A 24,362-nucleotide genomic window follows, 5' to 3' on the forward strand; every position below is an offset into this window, starting at 1 on the left:
GGCAGGAGGATCGCGAGTTCAAAGCCAGCCTCAGCAACTGTGAGATGCTAAGCAGCTCAGTGAGCCGCTGTCTCTAAGAAAAATACAAAATAGGGCGGGGGACGGGGCTCAGTGGTTGAGTGCCCCGGGGTTCAATCCCCGGCATCCATCCAAACAAATAAATGAATAAATAAAAAGAAAATTCCAGAAATGAACAATTCATAAGTTTAGAATAAGTTTTATTATGATACAGTAGAGTTGCTCTATTTTGTAATTAGTTGTGGTTAATTGCAGACCGTGCCAAATTTATAAATCACACTTTATTGGTATGTGTGTATATGTGTGTGTACATGCACACGCATGCACACGCACACACATGTGGTAAAACACGGTCCACAGGGCTGAGTTTCCAGGCCTCCTGGGGGCTGGGGGCTATACCCCCATGGACAAGGGGAGCCACGGTGTTCAAGGCAAGCTCTGTGAGGGGCTCAGAGTCACATGAGCTTCTCAGGGCAGAGACTCCCTGAGTCACCCCAGGAAAGCTCAGAACAGAGGTGGCCCTGGGGAGCAGCCCCTGCCGCGGGCTGCGGGGTCTCTCGCCCCCTCTGCCCCCTCCCTCCATCAGCTCAGTGTCCTTACAGTTCTCCTTTTGCAGCTTTGACAGCCACGTGACTTCATTTTGCCCAAGATTCTGCTCCACTCTCCTGAGGCTTCCGGCCACCCTCCGTCCCTGTAGGGAGACCTAGCTGGGGGTGCCTTCGCTCACGCTCCCAGGAGAGGGAATCCAACGGGTCACTTATGTCTCGGTGCCAGGCCACATGTTCTGTCCAGGCTCTGGAATGGCCTCTGTGGGTGGGAGGGGCACCAGGGGCCAGTCAACATTGCTGCTGGCATCTCACGGGGAGGAAGGTGAGACCACCAAGGCCCTCCCTCAGTCCTCTGCAGAGGCCGTGGGCAGACAGGAACAGGAGCCGCGTGTCGATGGGGATCTAGTCCAGGCTTTGCGATCACATGCTTGCCCTGAGTTCCGAGGGCCAACTGCTCACTGCTCAGGAATTCCACGAGCTGTTTGTTAATCCACTGCGAGGTCTGAAATCGGCCGCAGTGGGAGTATCTGCACCACAGACGTTGGCAAATGCTACACATTTGGACGTTGTTTTACTACCCCCGCCACCCCCGCCACCAAGAGTAAATTTACCAGAACGTCACAACAGCACTGGTGGTTAAAGAGGAAGGAAAATTAAAAAGGTCAAGGTTAACAAGTTTCCCCACCATCTAACACAATCTGCACCATTTCCCTCCCCTTCACCCACCCTGTGCTCCAGCAGAACAGCTAACGTCCTCATTATCCTCTTGGCACAAATGCCTGCCACGGAGCCGGCCCTCACCACACGGAGCCATCCCCTAGCCTTCCCAAAGCGAATGCCCACTGCGACAAAGTCCAGGCTCTTCCTGAAACTCCTCAGTTCCTCAGCTACAACAGACTGCTCCCCTCAGCTCCCATACCCCCCATACCCTCCCACCAGCCTTTCACACTCAGCCTTCCTTCCACGACAGCAGGTGATGGCTTCAGACTCCGGGGTCCTTCGCTTTATGATGTACATCCCAGGACCTCACTATGCCTGCTGCTCTGCATCTTCCAAGGGCTGAGCAGACACCTCAGCTGGACACCTGCCAAGCACATGCTCAAGGAGCACAGACGCTCTACGTCCACGAGACTCCAGTCACGCATCTCTCCCTGCTCCGACCCCTGTGACTCCAGGCCTGAGTGACTGAGCCCTGACTTCTGCAGCAGCAGCAGAAGCAACTCAGGCCGTATGGCCTTGAAAGGTCTGTGCCTGGGATCCGGATGGGATCTAGAAGGAAGGCGAAAACCAGGGATCGAAGTACTGACCTGACAGCCGCAAGGTCACAACTCAAATAACATCAGCCCCCACGTGTACCAGTCAGCGCAGCCTGCTAGACAAAAGAGCACGGCTGGGTGGGGGGGGGGGGGACAGCAAAACTTATCTTCTCACCGTTCTGGAGGCTGGAAGTCCAAGATGGGGCTGCCGGCACAGTCGGCTTCTGGTGAGGGCCTCTTCCTGGGTTGTGCACGGCCACCTTCTCTCTGTGTCCTCACATGACAGAGACGGCAAGCCCTGTGTTGTGTCTCTTCCTATCAAGGCCCGAATCTCCTTACGAGGACCCCGCCTCATGACTTCAGCTAAACCTAATTATCTCCCAGTTTCCCCCCAAACGCCATCACACCAGGGGCCAAGGCTTGAGCGTAGGAATTTGGGGGTGTGAAACCAATGGCCCAGGGCCACTTGAGAAGTCTGAGAAATCCACGTGGCAGAGGTGGCGGGAAGACAAAAGCCGCACATTTCCCATCAAGAAACCTGTAGGTTCGGACTGTGTCTCTCCCTACAAAACAACCTGTGCTGTTTCCACACCCTCGTCGTCAAATGTGCCCTAGAAAGTCTTAGAATTCACTTCGAGGGGTGGGAAGGGACCGCTAAAGGAAATGACAGAGGCACCAACGCCAGGGAACTGTTGCAGGCTGAAGTGACCGCTGTCCAGGATGAGGCGATCCCCACTCCCACTGGCCACTCTGCTCTGGCTCGTGCCCCTGGCGGTTAGCGATGACTCAAGCATCTGGCTATTACAGACCCTTGGCTCTTCCTTGCCATGGGCCAAATACTCCTCCTATATGATTAATCCATTTATTTTAATGGCTCCCCTTTAATTTTCACCTTTCTTTTCCTTTCCATCTGTGTACGGACGTGCCCATGGGGGGGGGGGGGGGACGCAGCCACATCTGGGGTTAAAAGCGAGCGCTTTGAAGGTGTTTGAACTGGGAAAGAAAATGGCCTGGAATGATGGCCAGACTGGGTGCAAAGGGCCCCTCGCGAAGCCACCGCTCGCATCAGCCAAGAATTTGGTGTTTCAGAGTTCATTCTGAGGAACAGTGGGTCGGAAATGTAACTGGAAGTTAAGGCACAGTAAGCTCAGGTAGCAAGAACGGGGCGCCTTGTGCGACCAACAAGGAGTCAGGTTTTCACGCACCCGCTAGGTTTCCGCAGAGTGACCTGCTTTTACTTGTTTAGAGTCCTCAAAAGATTTCTCTTTAATTAATGTTTTAGCCAGCTATTTTGCTGCTGTGATTAAAAGACGCGACCAGCACCACTGTAGAGGAGGAGGAAGAGTTTATTTGAGGGCTCATGGTTGCAGAGGTCTTAAACCGTAGACGGCAGGCTCCATTTCTCAGGGCTCAAGGTTAAGACCCTCACAACCCTGTCATTTCTCCTCTGAACCTTTTTGCATTGTCTCACCATGACAATGAAGTTCATCCTGACACTTAAAAAGAGCTGGGCACCGTGGTGCATGTAATCCCAGCAGCTCCGGAGGCTGAGGCAGGAGGATCGTGACTTTAAAGCCAGCCTCAGCAACTTGGCGAAGCCCTAAGCCACTTAGCAAGATCCTGTTTCAAACTAAAATATAAAAAAGGGCTGGGGATGTGGCTCAGGGGTTAAGCACCCCAGGTTCAATCCATGGTATGAACATTTTTACCCTCCCTTTAAAGACTTTGGGAAAGATTCCTGGTAGTTTTAGGGAAATCTCAGAACTGGAAGCCAGATGAACGAGATCACAAGGTCAGTCTCCAGTAGAGAAAATTGCTTCTTTGTGCCCCGGACCACTTACCCCGCCTAAAGAGTGTCCACTCTCTGCCAGAAGTCAGAGGAGATGCTATGGGATTAGAGGCAGCAAGTCAGGAAAATCTGGCCTTGAAGGAATGGGCTTCTTAGCACCAAAGCTTTTTCTCTTCAGGAAGTTCACCGTCACTTCAGCTTTCGATCTGGATTTATTGGGGGGGGGGGGGGGGCGGGGGGATGTCAATGAATGTGGCCTTCCTAGCACAGCTTAATTAATTTGCAGAAATTTTCAAAACCTGAAAATTCTTCATACTCTGAGAACCTAAAAGGCAGCAGAAAATGGTGTCTACGTTTTACAGATAAAGAAACAAAGCGAGTTGCACCCCCAGACTGCGTCTGTAATGGAGAACGGAAAACAAGCCCAGTTTCCTCATCCTGATGTCAATACCTCTCGGTTACTTTCACTCCCCTCTTACCCCACAACCCTAAGTGCCCCAGAATATAGAACAATGTGCTTTTATGAGATGGATAATTCCTGAACTTTACTTAGGACTGAGGACGAACGTGGAACTCTCGGTGACGCCTTCGGCAGGGAGGAAAAATAACCCCAAATCCTCTAATCTAGAAAGGATGAAACCCTGCCACTCAAGGCTGCAGATAAACTCAAGAAGATAAAGGCGTGTGTGCTCGGCGGAACACGTCACATTCTAGATATTTCTATTTCCTCCATCTGTCGTTTCTTGATAGGAGCGGTTTCAGGAACACAGATGCCACATTTTTCCTGAGGCTCCAAAACTGTTAGTAAATGCTTCCCAACAAGGAATTTTGGCCCCTGGGAACTAAAAGAAATCAAACCAAAAGTTAAGAAGAGGGGAAAAAAGAGCAAATGAAAACAAAAATCCACATGTCTATATGTCCTCTCTGGTCTTTAAAATTTTTAGTTTTTTGGTTTTGAAGTTTTTTGGGTTTTTTTTTTTTTTTTTTTTTTTTTTGCACAAGGATTGAACCCAGGGGCACTTAACCACTGAGACACTTTCCCAGTCCTTTTTATTTTTTTTTATTTTGAAACAGGGTCTCATTGAGAAGGTTAAGGCCTTGCTGAGGCTGTCTTTGAACTGGTGATCCTCCTGCCTCAGCCTCCCCAGTCACTGGGATTATAGGCGTGCGTGCGCCCCAGCACCATCTAAAACGTTTAGTCTTTTGGACAGCAAATGAGGGGCTCTGTCTTTCCCTATCTAGAATCGATCCCCATGTCACTGCATTGTCAGAATCAAACAGCCACCAAAGGAGAAAGCAATGGGGCTGATGATTTGCTTCGTGGAGTGAACTATCTATCTGCTTTTGAAATAAGTCGTCAAAATTCAAATTTGAGCAAGCAGACCCACATCTAATTCAGGAGAGAAAATACCAGGCAGATGCTAAATTTCCAAGACTCTTGGCTTAGATCAGAGCTTAGACATGAAAAGAATTCTTCTACAGACTCCAGCCATCTCTGAGAGCTTCCGGGTAGACCTCCCTGGAGCTATCAAGCAATCTGAAAACAATCTTGAGTGCGGTGCTAATACTGCCAGAGATGAACTGGATGCCAACTTCTCTCAAGGCACAGGATGATATTCTGAAAAAGTATTCCAGGGTGTTCTATATACAGACAACCCCTGGACTCAGTCTTCCTGGGGACAGGCTCACAGGCAAGCTTGATAATACTCCAGATTCCGTCCTTGATGGATTCGATCTTCAGATTCTGTGATAATCTAGGTGGTAGCACCATAAATGACCTAGGATTCCTGGTCACAAATGTTTGAGTTCATGAGCCTGGAGACTTATTTTCTGGAACCTTCCCAAGCCCAAGAGAAGGAAGCCAGCCACTATGTAGCCCTGCCTACTCTTCCTGTGTGTTTTCTACATCATTTCTCCTACCCAACCCTCACAGCCACACAGTGTGCCACTGGAACACAGGAAGTACTCAGCAGATGGGGACTGCCTCAGAGCGCTTCGGCAGGTTGGCCAGAGGAGGGGGGACTCACACCGAGGATGGTGTGACTCAATCATCCATGTTAGTCACTGGGAGTTCATCCAGTTACTCATTCATTCATTCATCCCAGCCTGCCCTGAGTCAGTGAGTGAGTACGAAAAAGCACAGGACAGTGAGCAAAAGTCACATTGCCCAGAGACCCCTTGGATTTTCAAACATTTTCCAGGAAGATTCTTGCAAGATGGGCCATATCTGGCCTGGAGGCTTTAAAATGAGAAATATGTCGGGATCCAGGCTGGACCTTTGAGGACAGGTTCAGAGACGAGCACTATTAACTGCTTAGTAATCAGCCCTGCTCCGCAAACAAGGGTACCGATTGCCGGGGAGGGGACCATCAGACAGCTGCTGCCTAGCAAACTCCAGATAGCCATGGCCAGCTGCCAGCGGCACCAGGAAGTGCACTAATCTCATCCTACCTTCTCCCTTGGCGCAGAGCCTCCTATGACCTCACAAAGTCAAAGAGTCATAAAAGATTTCAAAAATGCTAGCCACCAGCAGCTTCTCTTCAAGCTTCCCTGGGCAGCAGGTGGTTCCTGCATCCACCGTGGCAATGCTAACCTCAGCCTGACGTGGCTGCAAGGTGCTATGCCTGCAGAGCCAAGGGTCGTGGCCACGGTTGTGACGTCAGCTTGACATGTGTCACCGGGCCAATCAACGCCGTGGCTCCCTCGTCCTCAGGACCCAGACAGTGTCTACTAGTGACACCGCTAGACTAAGAGACGCTTTTATAGGAATGCTCCGTTTTGTTATTGAAATGCTCTTACAGAATACTAGAGCAAGTGTGGAATACCCACTGCCTCTCAAAATACACCACTCCCACCGTCCTGGGTCGTCTTTAAAGAGGAGAGAAGTCACACGCGGGGTCGAACGGTTTCTCTACCGTGAAACAGAACTCAGATCCTGACACCAACCGACACAGTAAAACCAAAATGAATGAGATGGGATTCTGCAGGCTTTAACATTACAAGACTAACGTGAACGTGAGAACTCCATCTTCCCTTACCTGAGGCAAAGTCCTGTATTTTTTTAAATTATAAACAGAGAGACTGAGTGTGTCGTAAGTGATTAATTGACTGGAAGAAGACAAAGAGTCTTAGATTATAAAGGACCACCCAGGATTCCGGGAACGCTTGTCAAGCTACGTTTTTGCCAGCGTGTACAGGAATCAGAGCCGGAAGATGGCCAGAAGACCTGTGTGTCCAGCCGGGCCAGGACAGCCTGTGTGACGTTTCAGTTGCTGGGTCTCTCCGGCAGGGGCGGCAACGGACGCTTCCTCCGGTCACAGATCACATTAATAATAATAGGATTGTTAAGCTAAATTTATTTGTTTGAATTGGTTAATCCACTTACATTGCACAAAATTTCATAAAAACTCTCCTTTCTACTTCTGACCCCAGACCACCAACTCCCTTCCAAGAAACAATCAACGGACTCTCCTTGTGTGTGCTTTTAGCATTTACAGATACAGAGGTACACTTCTGTCTGTTAGATCCAGTGCCTAAAACAGTGGCTGACACAGAGTGGGCACCACAAAAACACTTTTTTTTTTTTTTTGGTACCAAGGATTGAGCCCAGGGGCATTTAACCACTGAGCCACATCCCCAGCCTTTTTATATTTTTATTGAGACACAGGGTCTCACTAAGTTGTTTAAGGCCTCGATAAGTTGCTGAGGCTGACTTTGAACTCGGGATTCTCCTGCCTCAGGCTCCTCAGCTGCTGGTCAAAAACACTTTTTTAATGAATCAAAACTACATATACTGTTGAGGGCCACAGCTGAGTCAGATGATGCATGGCCTATTGCCAGAAGGAAGTGGTTGAGAGGCATGCCAGCAAGCCATTGAGATGATGATGGTTATGTTAAGCTGTGTATTCAATTGTATATTTTGACCTTTACTGTTCTCAGGAGGTTCCCAGGGGGAGTGCTGGGAGTGGACCCCTGTGGGGGGTAAGAGTGGTGGAGGGTGAGAGTGTTCCGGGGAGCGTGTGGAGTGCTGGTGGAGTTCGGCAATAAAGAGTTGCTGTTTTGAACCTACAAGTGCTTCATGGCAGCTTGGTGATTTGTGCCCAGCCAGACTGCAGCAATATACTTTTGGCATCTTGCTGTTTTACTCCAATATAGCCTGGAAACCGTCCACAGCAACGCGTTATGTAGAATACCTTGTTCTAAACCTTCTATTTAGGTTTAATGTACACACAGAAAAGTACATACATCATCTAAGAGTACTTCTCACTAAATTTCCACAAACATTCGGAATACACCCACCTCACCAGTACCCAGATCAAGGAACAGAGTGAACGCCACCAGTAATACAAATGTCTTGAAGTCCTGCTCACCAGAACATCCACGCCCCTACATCAGGGGAAACTACCACCCCGACTTCTGAGAGCTCGGGCTGGTCCGCCCTGCACAGGCGTGATCACAGTGCACTAATGCAGCTCATCCCCGGTGTCAGCCGTCTTCCTGTGTGACCATGGCAAGCACACGATCTCCTTGCCCTTCGGCACTCTTTACCACTTCACTCTTGATGGGCACGCCTCTGGTTTCTGATTTGGGGCTAGTTTGAACGTCTATTAGAACATCCTTGCATCAAAGAATTCTGATTTCCCTAAAAGAGGAAGTGTTGGGCCGATGATTGCCCAACTTCACCAGGACTGCTCCGCGAAACGGGTCACCAACTTACATTCCCACGGTGTATCCGAGTCCCCTTGCCCCATGTCCTCACCAGCAGTTTCTGTTTTGCTTTTGCTTTGTCCTGCTGGATTTCGATTAGCCAGTTGGGTGGGGCTGGGTGTGCTTGTCACTGTGTGTGCCTCTTCCTGGTGACCACTGGAGATGGACACCTTCCACAGGTTTATTAGACACCGGGGTCTCACTTTCGTTGTGAAGTGCTTATTCCTTTCTATTTCTGTGTTTCTATCGGGTTATTGATTTTTTCTTCTGATGTAGAGTTCTTTATACATCCTCAACAGAAGGCCTTGGTCAAGAGTGTGCATTGGGAATGCCTCCTTCCACCCTGTGGGTTGCCTTGTTAGTCTTTTCAGGGTGTTTCTTGGTGAACGGAAGGTCTTAATTTTAAAATGACCCAGTGTAATCTTTTTCTTTCAAAGGTCATGGGTTCTGTGTCCCCTTAAGAAATCTGTGCCTGTTCCCAGGTCATGAAGATATACTCCCCTCGCTTTCCTCTCAGATCCTACACTGTTTACCTTCTACACATCTGGAATCAACTTTCACATGGCATTAAGTAGGGTCAAGCTACATTTTGTTCAACGTGGACGAGGACTTTACCCAATACTATGGTTTGAAAAGATTCTCCTTTAACCACTGCATGCTAGGGGTCCTCATTATCGGACATGGCACATCACTGAGTTTGATTCCTTTTCGCGGCTATATGGTACTCCATTGTAGGTATATGCCATAAATTACTAAAACCACTCCAAATTGAGCAACTGCTATAATGAATAATATAATGAAGTTGATCCATATCATTATTCCTTACATGAATACATAGATGGGATAAACTAAATAATTTCTAGGTCAAATGCTATATGCATTTTCAATTTTATCCATTACTATTACAATTGGATTTTTCAAACCATCATGATTCCAGAGACAGCAGTATTACCAGATACAACACTATACTAACTTCCCAATATTTTTTAACCTCAGGATCTTCTTTTTTTTTTTTGAGACAACAAACGTGTGAGTATATTGCCAGCGTCGTTGATTTAGAAAAAACACATAACCATCAAAGTTCACAAAGTTCTCGGAGTCCTGCCAGATGGAGAGCAAGACTCTAAAACAAATCAGACTGTCATGCTGTGACAGACAGGCCTTCTCTGCGAACCACAGTAAAGAGCAAGGACAACCTGCTATTGGTCCCTGTTCTGAAGAAGCCCAAAGTCCAGAAGGAGTGCCTCTGATATCAGGTAAACAGGCGAGGAGTCTGCTCCAGGAGAAGAGCGGTGTCTCTGCATGAGATGGGGCCTCAACTCCCTGTCGCGGACACAGCTGTCTGTTCCCATCCCAAGGACCGGACCAGGGGAAGCCGAATCATGGGAGAATGAGGTGCCTGACCCAAACGGCATCATCGGTTCATTCAAGATTCCGATCCAACAAAACATTCATGCCCTTGGACTCCCAGGTCATCATTATCCTCCTCGATCGTCACCAGTCCACGCTTCCCTCGGCCCTGCACACGCGCCTGGAGGTGGTGAGAACGTCACATTCCTTGTTAAATGTTGTGACTGGTGTCAGGTCACTACCACGGTGCCGTGGACCCCGAGGTCTAGGGTCCACAGCAGGAAGGCCTGACCACATCAGAAGTCAGTGGCCAAAGCATGGACCACAGGTGTCCCCCACTTTACAGACCCAAACCTCCTGAGGTGCCCGTCCTTCCCAGAACCCTCAAAAAGAGGAAGGCGCTTGAAGAGCCGGATCCCATTCACAACCAACCTTCACCTGGGGAGGAGAGAGGGAGGATGGGGTGGGGGGAGAAAGAGAAGACCGGGCCACTTTTTCCCTCCGGAGATGCAGATTTGAAAAGGAAGCTTCCTCTCTCCCAAGGCAACTACCAGACAAACAAGTCAAAACAAAAACCTGCTACCAGCCGAGGGATTCTGGATCAGTCACTTTACGCCTCTGGGGCCTTTTTTTTTCCCCTCTATAAAATGAGGGTGTCAGCCGAGAGCTGGTGTCCGCAGGCTCTGAAGATTTTACAGTGCTCTACATAAAAGGGCCAAACTGTGGGGTTTTTATAACAGTCGGATGTCTTGGCCTTAAAGCTCATCTCTGGCAGGAAAGCCCAGGGCAAGAGAGCCCCGCGGTTCCAGCTCACAAAGTCCAGGTACAGAGCAGAACACACCTCGCCCAGGTCCACAGGTGGCGGCTGGGCCCAGGATGTGTCCTGAGTCACCTCGGCTGAGTCAGCAAAGAGATGTTCTCAAAAGGGAGTTCGTCTGGGCTGCCCTCTCCTTCCCCCCACTGGTTCTTAACACCAGGCTCCTCAGGGAGGGAGGCGGGGGTCCAGCTAGGACGGGTGTGGACGTGAGAGAAGATGGAGCCGTCGGGGCAGGGGGATGATGGACAACAGGCTATGTGACGGCGCAGAGCTTGGGGACACACAAAGCCCACTTTTGTCTCCAACTCGGAAAGGAGCTGCCAGCAATTCAGACCATTGTTGGAGGGAGCCCCGACTGCCAGATCGCCTGGAAAAATACCATCCACACGCTCGTCGGCCGCTTCCCCTCGCTCACCCACATCTGCCTGAAAAGGATCTCTCAAAAAAGGCATTTCTTAAAGCTCAACAAGAGAAACCCCAAGAATGCCAAGGTCAGTCAAGGTCACAGGATCCCTAAAGAATCATGCCCTTGAGCATCCGGACCTGTCATGGGGGATGCTCACCTTTCAGATGGAGGAGAAAACTATTTTTCCCTTTTTCGAAATAATGAGTAAAGAACAAACTGTGTGACCTCAGGCACATTCTGGGACCCCAGTGATCTGGGTCAAGTCCATTACGACTCATCTCAAAGTCCTGGATGAGTCCTTTTTTTAAAATCTTTTGAAGGACTGAAAATCTCCTACATGCATGAGGCAACACTTATGTCACTCTATAGAACATTGCTGGGAACAGGCCAAGTTGGGAAGCATTCAGCTTTATGGAAAAACTCATTACGGTGAGATCTGATTTCTTACCTTCCAGCCCTTAAAATTTGATGAGGGGGAAATCACAAATCAATTTAAGTTCTCCATTAACAAGTAGCATGGAAAATCTGACCACCACAAAAATTTTGGCAAATCAAGTTTCATGCACGACGACTTCTCAGCACCACCTCAGAGGGGCTCTGAATCACATTTCTTCCTCTCTGTGTTCCACAGGATTTTACCTTTGCCTCTTAATTACCCGGTGTGCAGTACCTGTGTTCTTGTTATAAAGCATCACAAGTGGCCAGGCATGGTGGTGGCTCACGCCTATAATCCCAGAGGCTTGGGAGGCTGAGGCAAGAGGATCGCAAGTTCAAGGCCAGCCTCAGTAACTTAGCAAGGCCCTAAGCAACTTAGTGAGTCCCTGTCTCAAAATAGAAATATAAAAAAGGGCTGGGAATATGGCTCAGCATCTAAGTGCCCCTGGGCTCAATCCCCAGTACCAAAAAGAAAAAAAAAAGCATCCTACATAAGTCCTTTTTGGTAACAGGAGGTAAATGAATCTCCATGTGCTGCTTCTTCCTTACGCCATGCCTTCCGCAGCAAGCGCTCAATAGCCATTCTGGAATGCCTTGTCCTCTATAACACCCCCATGAGTGGAGAGGGCTGGACCAGGCCCGCTGCTTCTTCCCACCTAATAATGAATGCAACCTTCACCATTTCAGGTCCTCTCCGCCCCTCACTCACCCACACTTTTGCTTGAGTGGTTTATGAAACCCACTTGCTCTCCTGTTCCAATGCCCCTTTTCCTAACGCCTTTCTCCTCTCTCCCGGGAAGCACACACAGGGCGGTCTTCTCCAAAGTGTGGTCAAGACCCACTGGTGGGCAAAACAGGCTGATGTGGACAAGGCGCTGAGGCTTCTCTGACGCACCCAGCTCATGCCCACTGGGCCAACTGGGAGCCAGGGGCTATCCCTGGAGCTGGGCATGCTGACCAAAAAGAGTTCTGACCTCACAGCTTTACCTTCCAGTGGGAGAGACAGTCAGCACCAGCAGAGAGCGAGAGGGTGGGACACCCAGGTCCAGCCTGCAGGGAGGTGCCAACGAGCTGGGGCCTCAGAGAAGAGTCTCTCCAAGGACGGGTTATTTGAAGGAAGACCTGGATAATCGAAGAGAGATGGACGCAGTAAGGTGTGTGCATTCCACAGAGGGAGGGGCAGGTGCCCCGGCCCTGAGCAAGCCCTGAGCAAATTCAGCAGCAGACCTTAAGCCAGTGTGGCTGGAATGGAGGGAGGGAAAGGGAGGCGGATGTCCTGGCTGCCAGGAAAATACACAGGAGCCCAACCAGGGAGGTGTCAACTCCGGGTTTCACCCGTGACAGGCTCCCCTGGCCACTGTCTGCAGAGTGACAGACACAGGAGAGTAAAGGAGATGGCCAAGAGGCCAGGCAGCGGCGCTGGGCAGGAGGCACAGTAAACAGAGACAGTGTGGAGTGGGGCTTTGGGGACACATTTCAGAGGCAGGACAGGTGACCTGGATGACAGATGGAATGTGGGGTGATTCCCAGGTGGTGGCGGGAGCCACTGGACAGACACGGGAGAACTGGGGAAGGTGCAGGTCTGGAGTCAGAGTCAGGGAGGGTCAGACTCCTGCTCTGCACATGGAAAGCAGCGGCTGCTCCTCTGAGAGCCAGGAGAGGTGCCTGCCCGGCTGGGACACCAAGACTGGAAGACTCCGGAGGGGACAGAATCCCAAAGTCCAAGTCAGACTCTGGAGGGGACAGAATCCCAAAGTCCAAGTCAGAGGGTGAGGTTGCTCGGCAGCAGGTGGATAAAGGCGATGCAGAATCAATCCAGCCTGGGTGGTCCGTGTTAGGACATCTGACGAGGCAGGAGGGCAGGGAGGTGGGGACCAGGGAGGAAACCATGGAGGTGGGGTCAGAAAGCTAGAGAAAGCACTTCAAGAAGGAAAAGACAAACTGCACCAAATCTGTCAACAACACAGACATGAAGATGCGCAGCCCCCCGAAATAGAGAAAGTGATTTCTACTTTCAATTCTCACCCCCCCACACACACACACACACCCACACACATCCCTTGAAACTGCATCTGGCTCTGTTGCCCAGGCTGGTCTTGACCCCTGGGCTCAAGCATCCACCTGACCTCCCAAGTTGCTAGGACGACAGGCGTGCACCACCGTGCCCAGCTGATTGTCTTCGTATCTAACGACAGTGGACCCTCATCATTTGAAGACTCCGTATTTATGAGTTTGTCTACTCACCAAGGTTTACTTGTAACCCCAAAGTCAAGACCCCTGATGCTTTCACCGACCCTTGGCAGACCAGGGCAGAACAACAAAAAAATAATGGACGGGTTCCCAGCAAACTGGGTGACACCCTGCCTTCCTGTTTCAGCTCAGCGTCTTTTCCAAGGTCTACCTATGGCTGTGGTGCTTTTCTTGTGATCTCTGGAGAACAGTCCTGGAGAGCAGAGCTGAAGGGTTGGCCTTCTAGAGCACAGGAGGGCACGGGTGGATAAACCGCGTACATTGGATACGCTTTCTTCAGATACGAGTCACAGCCCTGGTGGCTGTGAGTTCAGTTTTAGCAAATCAACTCTATATAAAGCATCTTTAAAAGAAACACATTAAATAAGGTGATGTGTTGGTCAGCTGATACGAACACGGTGACCAGAGGCACACAGGACCTAACCGCATGCTTCCATGAGAACCAATGGCTCAGGACAGGAGTTCTTCTCATCCTGGGGGGAATGCTCCCCAGTCTTCATGGAACTGAGGAATGCACTGAACCCTTCATACACCCTGTTTTTTCCTGTACATATGTATATCCTATGATAAAATTTTAAAATCAGGCATGGTAAGATATTAACAATAAAAAGTAATCATAAAATAGAACACCCATAACCATATACTGTAATAAAATTCCTGATGCCACCGCCCTGGCCCTGCGGAGCCATTATTAAGTAAAATAAAGGTTACCTGAACAAAAGCCCTGTCATACTGTGGCAGTCAGTCTGAAAAGTGAGACGGCTACTCAAGAGACGAACAGGTGGGTAGCATATAAAGCATGGATACTGGACAAGGGGATGACTCATGGCCTGGGCACGACAGAGCTCAGTGGTGAGAGATTTCATCATGCTACTCAGAACACTGCACAATTTAAAACTTATGAACTGTGGGCTGGGTTGCAGCTTGGTGGTAAAGTCTAGGCTGAGCATGCTCAAGGCCCTGGGTCAATCCCTAGCATCAAATAAATAAATAAAACTTATGAACGGCTCAACCTGGGGTTTCTCATTTAATTCTTTCAGACTACTGTCAATCACAGGTAACTAGGACGGTGAAAAGCAAAACTAAGGAGGAGGAGGGCCTAGTGTACTCACTCAGCATTTGCTGTGACCTCCTAGGACATCACCACCACAAATAAAGAGAACTCATAGGCTAACAAAGAGAGGGCTCAGCTGTCCACCAGCCTCCCCGCTCTCTAGAGAAGACAAGCAGGATCGTTCTGGCCTTGACAGGTGACGGTGTCCAGCCAGAATCCCACACTCTGTTCTTTTTGTTGCCTTTATGTGCACCAGTTGCTCCTTTCTATGGTGAGCGACGGGAATGACGCAAGCTTTTCTTTTTCAATGACTGCTTAAGTGGAAAAGAGAAGAAAATATTGCAGATGGCAAGTGGGTATGGCCCTCGCCAAGGAGGTGTTCCACAATCACACCGGAAGGATCAGGTGGCAGATGAACAGCTGGAGCTTGGGAACACAACATGGAGCCGACTTTGGTTTAGGAGATTACATGGTTCTGGGTGAGAAATTCATCTTCTGGGGACCTTGTTTTCCCATCTGGAAAAGGGGACAGCAGCATGTCGCAGCAGTACCAGGAGGACTTCATGAAACAACGTGTGAAGCTGCAGTGCTCAAACGTGGGTCTCACAGGCCCTGTATGCCCTTCAAGTCACTGAGGACCCCCAAAGAGCTTTCGTCCGGGTGGGTTATACCTATCGCTAGTTTCCCTATGGAATCCAAATTGACACTTTTAAAACATACTAATTTAAAATCACCAGAATCCCATACACATCAGCAACCACCCAGGCCTTTCATAAATGAAATTATTTTTCCCAAACAAAAACACTTGGAAGCGTGGGGCATTGTTTTGCATGTCTGTGTATCACTTCAGCATCTGGCTTCTCTGAGGACGGCCAGCTCCTCCTACCCACCTCTGCGTCCAGCTGGCGCCACTGTGCACGTCACATCACCACTGGGAAAGTAAGTCCACGTTCACTTAAGAGAGAATGACAACAGGCCAGTGACATCTCAGCAGTATAATGCAACAACTTTTCATCTCATGAACCCTCTGAAAATATCTCCAAGACCCCTTCATGGCCCTGGACCGTAATGAAATAACCTCACACTGGGGTACCAGAGTACTCTAAGTTCCAAGTTGAAGTCCTGAGTTTGATCAGTATCTCACAAAGTAAGTTCTTAGTGAATATTAACTGTCCCGTCCTTTTTCCTTAGCCTCAGTGTTCTCAGAACACGAGCACCTGAGGACAGGGACTTCCTCGGGTGAATACAACTCCGTAATGTCTAGCATCATGTCACAGGTAGAGAGGTAAAGGACAAGTGTCACTACTGTCACTGTTGCTGAGTGATTCTGTAACTAATTAGCCTTGTGATCATCAGCCAAAGATTCCTAATCTGGGTTGGATGGGGGGTATGCCCCCAAAAGCTCCAGTGTTACTGCACAAGGCAAAGTTGTTACATGATTATGAGAGTTGCAACATCACCTGTGGATTGATCCATTTGATGGGTTAATAGTTTGAATGGATCACTGTGAGGTAACTGTAGATGCATAGACGCATGGGGCATGGGGCATGGGGCATGGGGTGTGCCTTGGGGATTATACATTTTGCCCCTGGGCTCCTCCTCCTCCCCTCCTTTCTTCTCTCCCCCCACCCCAAATGCCATGAGCTCAGAGCCTCCTCTGCCACACCTTCCACCATGATATTCTGTCTCAGCGTGGCTAAGAGCCATGGAGCTAGCCCACCACAGACTGAACTCTGACCCTATGCAACCAAAACAAATTTTACTCCTCTAAGTAGTTCTGGTCGGGTATTCCAGTCCCAGCAACGAAAAGGTGACTAACATCATCTGTGCTCAAATTCAGAGGATCCAAAGATTTAACTGGGAATGAAAGTTACACTCCTGCTTTCTGACACTCAGCATTTACCTCACTCTGACCGCAAGCAGGAAGCCACAGTTGATCTAGGAGTGCCTGTGACACTGCCACCAACAGAAACCACCAGTACTTTCATATATCACGGTAACTGCAGATATCTTGGAATCATATGAGCTCATCACTGATTCAAAATATATAGTAGCTATTATCTGGATCTCACTATTTAATGCATTAATAAAGAAGCACACATAATATCTAAAAAATTTTAAAAAGGAACTTGACAACCTTATTTCAATACAATGGGTCTCATTTTGAATCATTTGTGCTTTACTTGATGCATTTAGAAATATCATTCTAAGGGCCTACTGGTTTCACTGCTTTGCCAAAGTGGTGCATGTTCCCCAAAAGGCAAGCACTCCCTGTGTGAAGCAAGTCATTGTACCTCTTCTGGTACCAAGTTCCTCTCCTTCAAAGGAAACTGGATGAGTCACTCTAAGAACCCTCCTCCCAGGTCAGTCACTGTCACACCCCAGCTACAGCATGAGAAATATGATGTCCACAGAGAGGAAGAATCGGATGAGCAGCATCAGCACATCTGGATGCATTAACAAAGACCCCCAAGAGTTGGGCTTGTCTTCAATCAGCACGTGAGGATCTACTCTACACACAAATATGCTTTTGGACTAATTGGGGCAAGCACAACTAAACCATCAAAGGGCTAACACTGAAAGCAAATATTTCCCCAAATTACCTTTTCTCATACTGTAGAAAGAGATACTGGAAATCCCAACATGCAATAATGTATTACTTTGGGGGCTGGGGTTGTGGCTCAGTGGTAGAGCACTTGCCTGATATGTGTGAGGTTTTACTGAGTTCAATTCACAGCACCGCATATAAATAAATAAGTAAATAAAGATCCATCAACAACTAATAAAAATTAAAATAAAATAGTGTACTACTTCGCAAAAAATCCATAACCAACATAACCTGTGGCTGTTCTTGACATAATGGTTTGTCTGGAATCGGACTTCAAATATGCTTCAATAATTCAAAAACAAATTTGCATATTTGTCACTAATATCTGCTTAAAATTCATATAGAATTTTATACCTTTATATATGTGAAAGAGAGAAAGAGAGCGGGAGAGGGAGGTAAAAGAAAAAGGAAATAAAAAGGAAGCAAGGAGGAAGAGAAAATGTTACCTGGCCCCAGGAAAGTGCACTTGTTCTAAGCACTTAGCACTAAGCACCTCACACTGGAGTACCAGAGTACTCTAAGTTCCAAGAATCAAGTCTATGATACTCTTCCTTGATAACACAGCAAACACACATGGGCCACTTAGACCCACTAAATACTAGAGTTTGAGTCAAATGTATTACATTCAAGGACGAAGAAGAACTCCCAGACCAACTGCACTACAGTCCCTATAGAAAAGTCTAGGCCATGTCAGGAAAAGCCAAGCAAGCACCAAAAGAAAGCTAGGTAGTGAAGACCACTAGCTTCATTGGACACAATCCGAATGCAGACCAAAGCTCTGCCCTCATGCACAGCCCTGCAGACTCCTCTGCCACGCCCAGCTACAGCAGGGGCTAGCTCTCAGTCATGGCCAGGTCTCAAGAGGCCCAGCCTATGATTTCCTTCACCCATGAACCATACCCCCACCAGCAGATGTGACACTGGTCCTGAACACTTTGTGGACTGTTCTTCCCTATGATACCTACCTATGATAAAGTTTAATTTATAAGTTAGGCACGGTAAGAGATCAACAATAACTTACAATAAAACAGAGTAATTACAACAATATGCGGTCATAAAATTTAAGTGATTGTGCTCTCTGGAATTTTCCATTTCATATGTTCAGAACTCAGCCGGTAAGAGACACGGTGATTAAGGAGGAGGCTACACACACCTGGCACACCTCCTGGGTGACAAGGATACAAGACCACCACCTTCGGCATCACTGATGAGCATTAGAGGCTAAGCAGCACACTAAGTTATAGCACAATACAGGGACTGTGACGGAGGTTCGGGAAGATCTGGCAAAAAGCAAATTTGAAGGAGGCAGTGAGAGCAGACTGTGGGATGCAGAATCAGGAGAGAACTCTCTGCAGGGGACAAGCATGACGGGGGCAAAGTCCAAAGGAGGGACTCTCATGGCATACTGCTGCACCAGGGGGTAATGAAAGCAGCAGTCAGATAATGTGAAGAGGAGGGACCCCGACTCTGGGAACCATCCTGTAGGCCACCGAATCTGCAGCCCGGGGAATCCAACAACAATGCAGCTTCAAACAATGGCGTCAACACTTCAGTTAATGAGTTCTAACTGTGGGTTCTTTTCTCAAATTCACACCAGCCAGAATCTATTATGTCTAGTGAAGTAAATGTCCCAAATTACCTCCTGGGGCAATCTGCTTACGCTAGTACCCAGTGCAATCCAAATATTTTTCTTGACTGATGATAAGTAACACCAAACTGACTCCAGAACATGGGGGGTGGGGGGATTAAGAAATTAAAAAAGAAAACATCATACTTGCTCCTGTGATTATGGCAATAAAAACCACATTTTTGGAACATGTTTGCATTAAGTCATAATATTTTTGGAAACAGCTTTTAACCTAGTTAAGCAAAATTAGAATTGATAACTAATTTGTGTAATTAGTAATCAGCGATTAGGCACTGCTGAATATGATTTCATTCAGCAATTAGTACTCCATAATACTCAAATTAATTGATTTCATTTTTTCCCCCGGCCCCACCCCTTGAGGCTGGAGATGGAACCCAGGGCCTGAGGCATGTTACTCACATCCAATCCTCCAGCTATTTTTGAGCATTTCACTTCCATAATTACAGGCTACTTCTGTACCTGGTGAGGAGTCCCAGTCTCCTATGAAGCCTCAGGACTGAACCACGACCTGGTGATTTGGGGCAAAAGAAATATCCCTACTCCCTTCTGAGCTGTAGCCATGAGAGAGAGCAAAGATTCCAAAAGTAATTTAAAGGGGGAAAAAAAACACTTTTTGAAACAAAAAGAGGGATAACAATACACACCCAGGCTCCCTCTGGATCAATCTAAGGACATAGTAAATATGAGAAGATTTAAAAAAAAAAAACAAACAAAAAAAAAACACCTGACTCATGGCCACGGAGACATCTAGAGATGTTAAGTGTCTGTGAAACTGAATTGGCTGCCAAAGCAGAGGATAAAACCTTGGGGACTGCTCCCCCATAACCAGGAGGTGAGGGAAAAGAGGGGCACGGAAGAGAGTGGCGTTAAGATTCAATTCCCAACAGGACGAATGAATGAACAGGAGGAAGTGATAAATTCTCCACACACACAACAGTTTCTAGGAGAGGCTCCCTTCCAACTGCCCTGCTCATCGCCCGGCTGCCGGCAGCAGCCTCCCACCAGACCTCAACCACCTCGCTCCTGGATAAAAAGTGAAAGCATCGCGGTTTTCCACCTGGGTCAAGGCAGGGCGCATCCACTGTTTCGGATCCACGCCAACATCACACGGGATCCCCGGGCGACCGGCGGCTGTCCCACCCCGCGGTCACTAAAGCCACGCGTCAGCACAAGCCCGGTCCCACAGACCCGATGCAAAGTGCTCAGGGTACCCTGTGGGGAATCTCGGGGTTCGGAAGTGCATCTCAGACCTCTCTCCCCAAGCTCGCGAGGGACAAGTGTCCGCAGCCCCAGCCCCGGCCACCCCTTCCCACGCCACACTTCCTGTCCCTCCGTCACCTCCACACCGCAACTTTCAGCTTCCCATTCCGCCTACAACTGTTATCAGGACCAGAGTCCTGGGGCGGCCTCCCACCCCAACTCCTCACTTCGAGAAGAAAAGTGCAGGAGGGAGCCGGAAGGCTCTGGCACCGCGAGCACCCGTCCCCAGCGTCGCTCCGGGCGGGCTACCTACTGCAGGAGCGACTCAGGACGGGACGCAGCGGGGGAGCGGCAGAGCTGCGGGCCCCAGTGGGCCACCCGCGGCTGCCTCGCCTGGACGTTCCTACCCGCAACGTGCTTCAGCTTGGGGACCACCGTCCCGAAGCCTAACTGCATTTTTTGCCACTCGGGTTCCCAAACCCGGAGCGAGTTTCCCCACTGCGATCCCCTCCCACCCCCAGGCTGCAGCGGCCGGAGCCAGGGCAGCGCGAGCAGGGTCCCGGTCCGCCCGCGCCGGCGCCAGGCGGCCCAACTTTGCGCGAGCTTGGTCCCGCCGCTCCGGGCGAACTTGGCGGCGGCGGGGTGGGGCACGCACTCACCAACCCCGTACTTCTGCCTCTTGGTCGGGATCCAGCGGGCCATGGCGGCGACCTCGCCTGGCGACGGCGGCGGCAGCGGCTACAGCTCCTCCAGCACCGGCCGCCGCCGCGCGTTCCTGCGCGCCCCGGGCTCTTCCGCCATGTTCGGCAAACTTCGCCCCGACTCCGCGCCGGCCCTCTCCCCGCAGCGCCGCCCCGGCTCGCGCCCGCACCGCGCCACCCGCGGTCACCTGCAGGGCCGGCGGCCGCGCCGCCGTGCGCGCCCCTCCCAGCGCCGCCCCGGCCCCTCCCGCCGGCCGCGCCCTCCGCCCGCCGGGGCCGCCTCCGAGCCCGGAGCCGCCGGCGCCGCCTCTCCCGCCCGCGCCCGGGAGGCCGGCTGGCTGCGGCTCCGCCTAGCGCGCTCGCCGAAGCCGCTTCCCAGGGCGGACTGGGGTCTAGCTCTTTCCTTTTAGTAGTCTGCCCTTTTCCCCGCCTCCCCACCCGGAGGAAGCCCTGGAGGCTGGATCCCGCGGGGCGGCTTCCTAGCCGCCGGGGGCTGGAGGCGCAGGGCACACCCGGGCAGCGGGCGCGGGCTGCGGGCTGCGCTCCCCTGCGCGCGGGAGTCGCAGAAAGAGAAGGAGCTAGTGAGTTTCTTCTCGCCTCCCGGGCCCCGCCAGCGCCGGCACTCTGCGGCGCTCAGTAAATATTTGTTGAATGAATGAGCAGTGCGCTCCCGAGCTCACCCCAGAACTTCAACAGACACCACGAGAGCCGGAAGCCCGGCTCCAGCGCAGACGCGGTCTGGAGCCACCGGGTGCAGCTTTGAAAGCAGGACTTTTGGCTTCTGGTAAATAGGGAACTGGTGCAATGGAGAAGGGCGCTTTAGAAGTATCAAGTCGTTTCCTAGGGAATCCTCTGTGGGGAAATTATGTAAAAAGCCCTAATTTGGAAATCCAGTATTCGAAAACACCGGGACTCCTCCCCAGCTGAAGGAATGCAGATTTTCACGCTCAGGAGAAAAGTCCGCCCAAGACCTCCCTTTTCCAACTGGCCAGTGGCCCCGAGAGCACCCCTGAGGAAAAGAGGCCCGGGCACAGCCCTGTGCGTCTTCCTTCACTCCTATTTTATCCGTGACGATCCAAAAGCAAGGACTGCGCATTGGAACCGCCTTAGGCTGCAGGTGGCGCCCTCTCTGGCTCCCTTCCACTGCCCCCTGGAGACACCTGGAGAATGAGAAGATTGGGTAGTTGTCCTGGCTGTTCCTTTGCTGCCTGCCTCGCACTTAAAAGGAAAGTTGGGAACAGAGTGAATAGTCAGTAATTTCACCGTCTGAGAAAATACCTCTTGCAAGAAATTATATTGTCCTTGGAGTCTGTAGAGATTTTCTTGCCTATTTGGAGCATGAAAGGAAGAAAAACATGTAGTAAAGGATATTTACACACGAGCGGAGAATTAGTGCACTTTGGTGACGTGTGTGTGTGTGGGGCCAGGCCTGAAATTTAAAAAATAAAAAATAAAAATCTCATTTTTCCTCCTTGGAAAGTAAACTCTAGGAGTTATTTTTCTATCAACCAAATAAATGCATTATCTGTTCACAACATCTAATGATTAACTTAAGAAATGCTTCTGTCACTTTAGACTTGAGAACCAGAAGGAATGCTCCACCTTCCCCAAAATAATTTCTCTTAGTGCATCAATGACATGATGAACTGAATTCCTCAGGTTAGGTAATTTCTTCTTTCTTCTTCCCACAAATATTAGCCAAGTTCCTGCTGGGTGTCGGGCATTGTTACAAGAATGGAAGCACTGTAATGGATAAAGTAAAATCTCTGTCTTCACAGAGCTTACCCGGGAGAAGGAACCAGTAAGACAAGAACAAATAGACACTCACCAAATCAGGCAAGCCTGTAGAGAGAAGCCCAGAGCACAAGGACAGCGCGTGTGACAGTGCTGTTTGTGTAGAGAGACTGCCTCGGCAAGGTGTCTCTGGTGAGCCCAGGGACAGGCCTGGAGGAAGTGAGGATGGGGGCCAGGGTTCTGGACAGCAAGACCAGCAAAATGCAAGGGCCATTGAGTATGTTTGACAGGGTCCAAAGCCATCAAGGAATCCTGGGTAGTGAGAACTAGGAGGCCAGGGGAGATTTGGTTCAAGAGGCAGGTCATCAGATGAAGGAGCACCAGTGTCCTGAGGACTTCACATGTTGCTATGTCCCACAAGTACCACGAGAGACTTTCCTAGGGTCTTGAGCCAACTGGGGACATGATTTAACTTGCCTGCTGTGGAGTGTAAAGGGCCATAGCTGGAAGGCCACGTCAGTGGTCAGGATGATGTATGAGGGAGAACCAAAGAGAGGGCAGTGTGAGCAGACCGGGGCTTCCCAGGGGGAGCTGGCCCCCTCAGAGTGCTCCCTCAGCACATGTTCCTGGAACATGTGACCAAAAGAGTTCCTGCTTGTATATTTTTCAGATCCCAGCCTCTCACTGGATACACTTGAGGCCTACAGAATCTGAGTGTGAGAGATAGGATTGGTGAAGGAAGGTGCTGTGGTTCAATGTTTGAAAAAATAAAGAATAGAGTTACCCTTTTTATTTTTTCTATTTCCTCTTCTGAGATCTCTACCTGTTTTCACCGTTTATATCACCTTCCCCAGATACTGCTCCACATGGACCATTAGGAGCTGAATCCCTTTGCCCTGGACCATAGGACCCACCTGCTGTGGCCTCTAGCCATGAACATATTTTTTAAATTAATACACATCAATGTTAATAATACATTTAGCCAGAGGAACTTGATTTCTACCAAAACAATATCAACTGCCTCACCCCACACTGTAGCTTTTTTTTTTTCCAAACTAGAGGTTTGAATTTGGGCACTGGAGATTTCAAGTCTGACAATAATTGCCTTAAGAGACTTGGGGAAAGCGGAAAATTTTAATTACAGCTTTCAGTATGTTTATTCTTTTCCCTCTGAAGACTAAGTCCACCCACTTTGTTATATCAGATGGTTAAATCCCAGTTTGAAAGTCCATTTAAATCATAAAAGCGGAGCTATTCAAAGTCTTTTTATAAAAATGAGGCTTAAAATTAGAGAGTCAGCCAGATGGGTAGGTGGAATGACAGCAGGCTTCCCAGAAATATCCTTTTCTTTATCCTCTGATATCTTTTCAGAAAAAGCAATAAGCTTAATCCACAACCAGGACCCTCACATTCCAAAGCCCACACAACTACAAACACACTATACACACATGAGTACTGGCTCGCTCTGTGCGAAGGGGCCTTGGAGAAAGAAATGAGGATACGTGCATTTGGAGGCTGGTTTGACCTGAATATGTGATTATCCCTGACAATTCCTAAGAGAACAGGTAGCAGGGGTGTAAAGGCCTCTGGCCAGAGCTTCGCTTCCCTCCACTGAACCCAGGCTGGGTTTTGCCAAGTCTGGTTGACTGGCGGCTTCTCAGTGAGAATCTATCTAAGGGTTCTGTTAAAAAGCGTCTCCAACCTCCACCCCAGATAAAGGAGCAATCATTCTCTGAACCTATACATGAGGGAATGGTCACTTGAACTACAAAAAAGTAATAACAAATATAAATAAATTGTAATTGCTTCTGAGAGGCTCTCCAGGCTTCTGAGAGCAAATG

At 49.4% G+C, this 24,362-nt stretch overlaps 1 protein-coding gene across 1 annotated transcript in view; it reads right to left on the reverse strand.

The window, feature by feature from the left end:
- Dock5 (dedicator of cytokinesis 5) overlaps nucleotides 1-20,931 on the reverse strand; it is a 187,188-nt gene extending 166,257 nt beyond the window's left edge. The window contains exon 1 of the mRNA XM_076853574.1: nucleotides 20,746-20,931. Coding sequence (XP_076709689.1) covers nucleotides 20,746-20,788 — 43 coding nt within the window. The 5' untranslated portion in view covers nucleotides 20,789-20,931. The remainder of the gene's footprint in view (nucleotides 1-20,745) is intronic.
- Between the last annotated feature and the right edge of the window lie 3,431 nt (nucleotides 20,932-24,362).

The sequence above is a fragment of the Callospermophilus lateralis genome, chromosome 4 (assembly GCF_048772815.1).
Source record: "Callospermophilus lateralis isolate mCalLat2 chromosome 4, mCalLat2.hap1, whole genome shotgun sequence".
NCBI lineage: Eukaryota > Metazoa > Chordata > Mammalia > Rodentia > Sciuridae > Callospermophilus > Callospermophilus lateralis.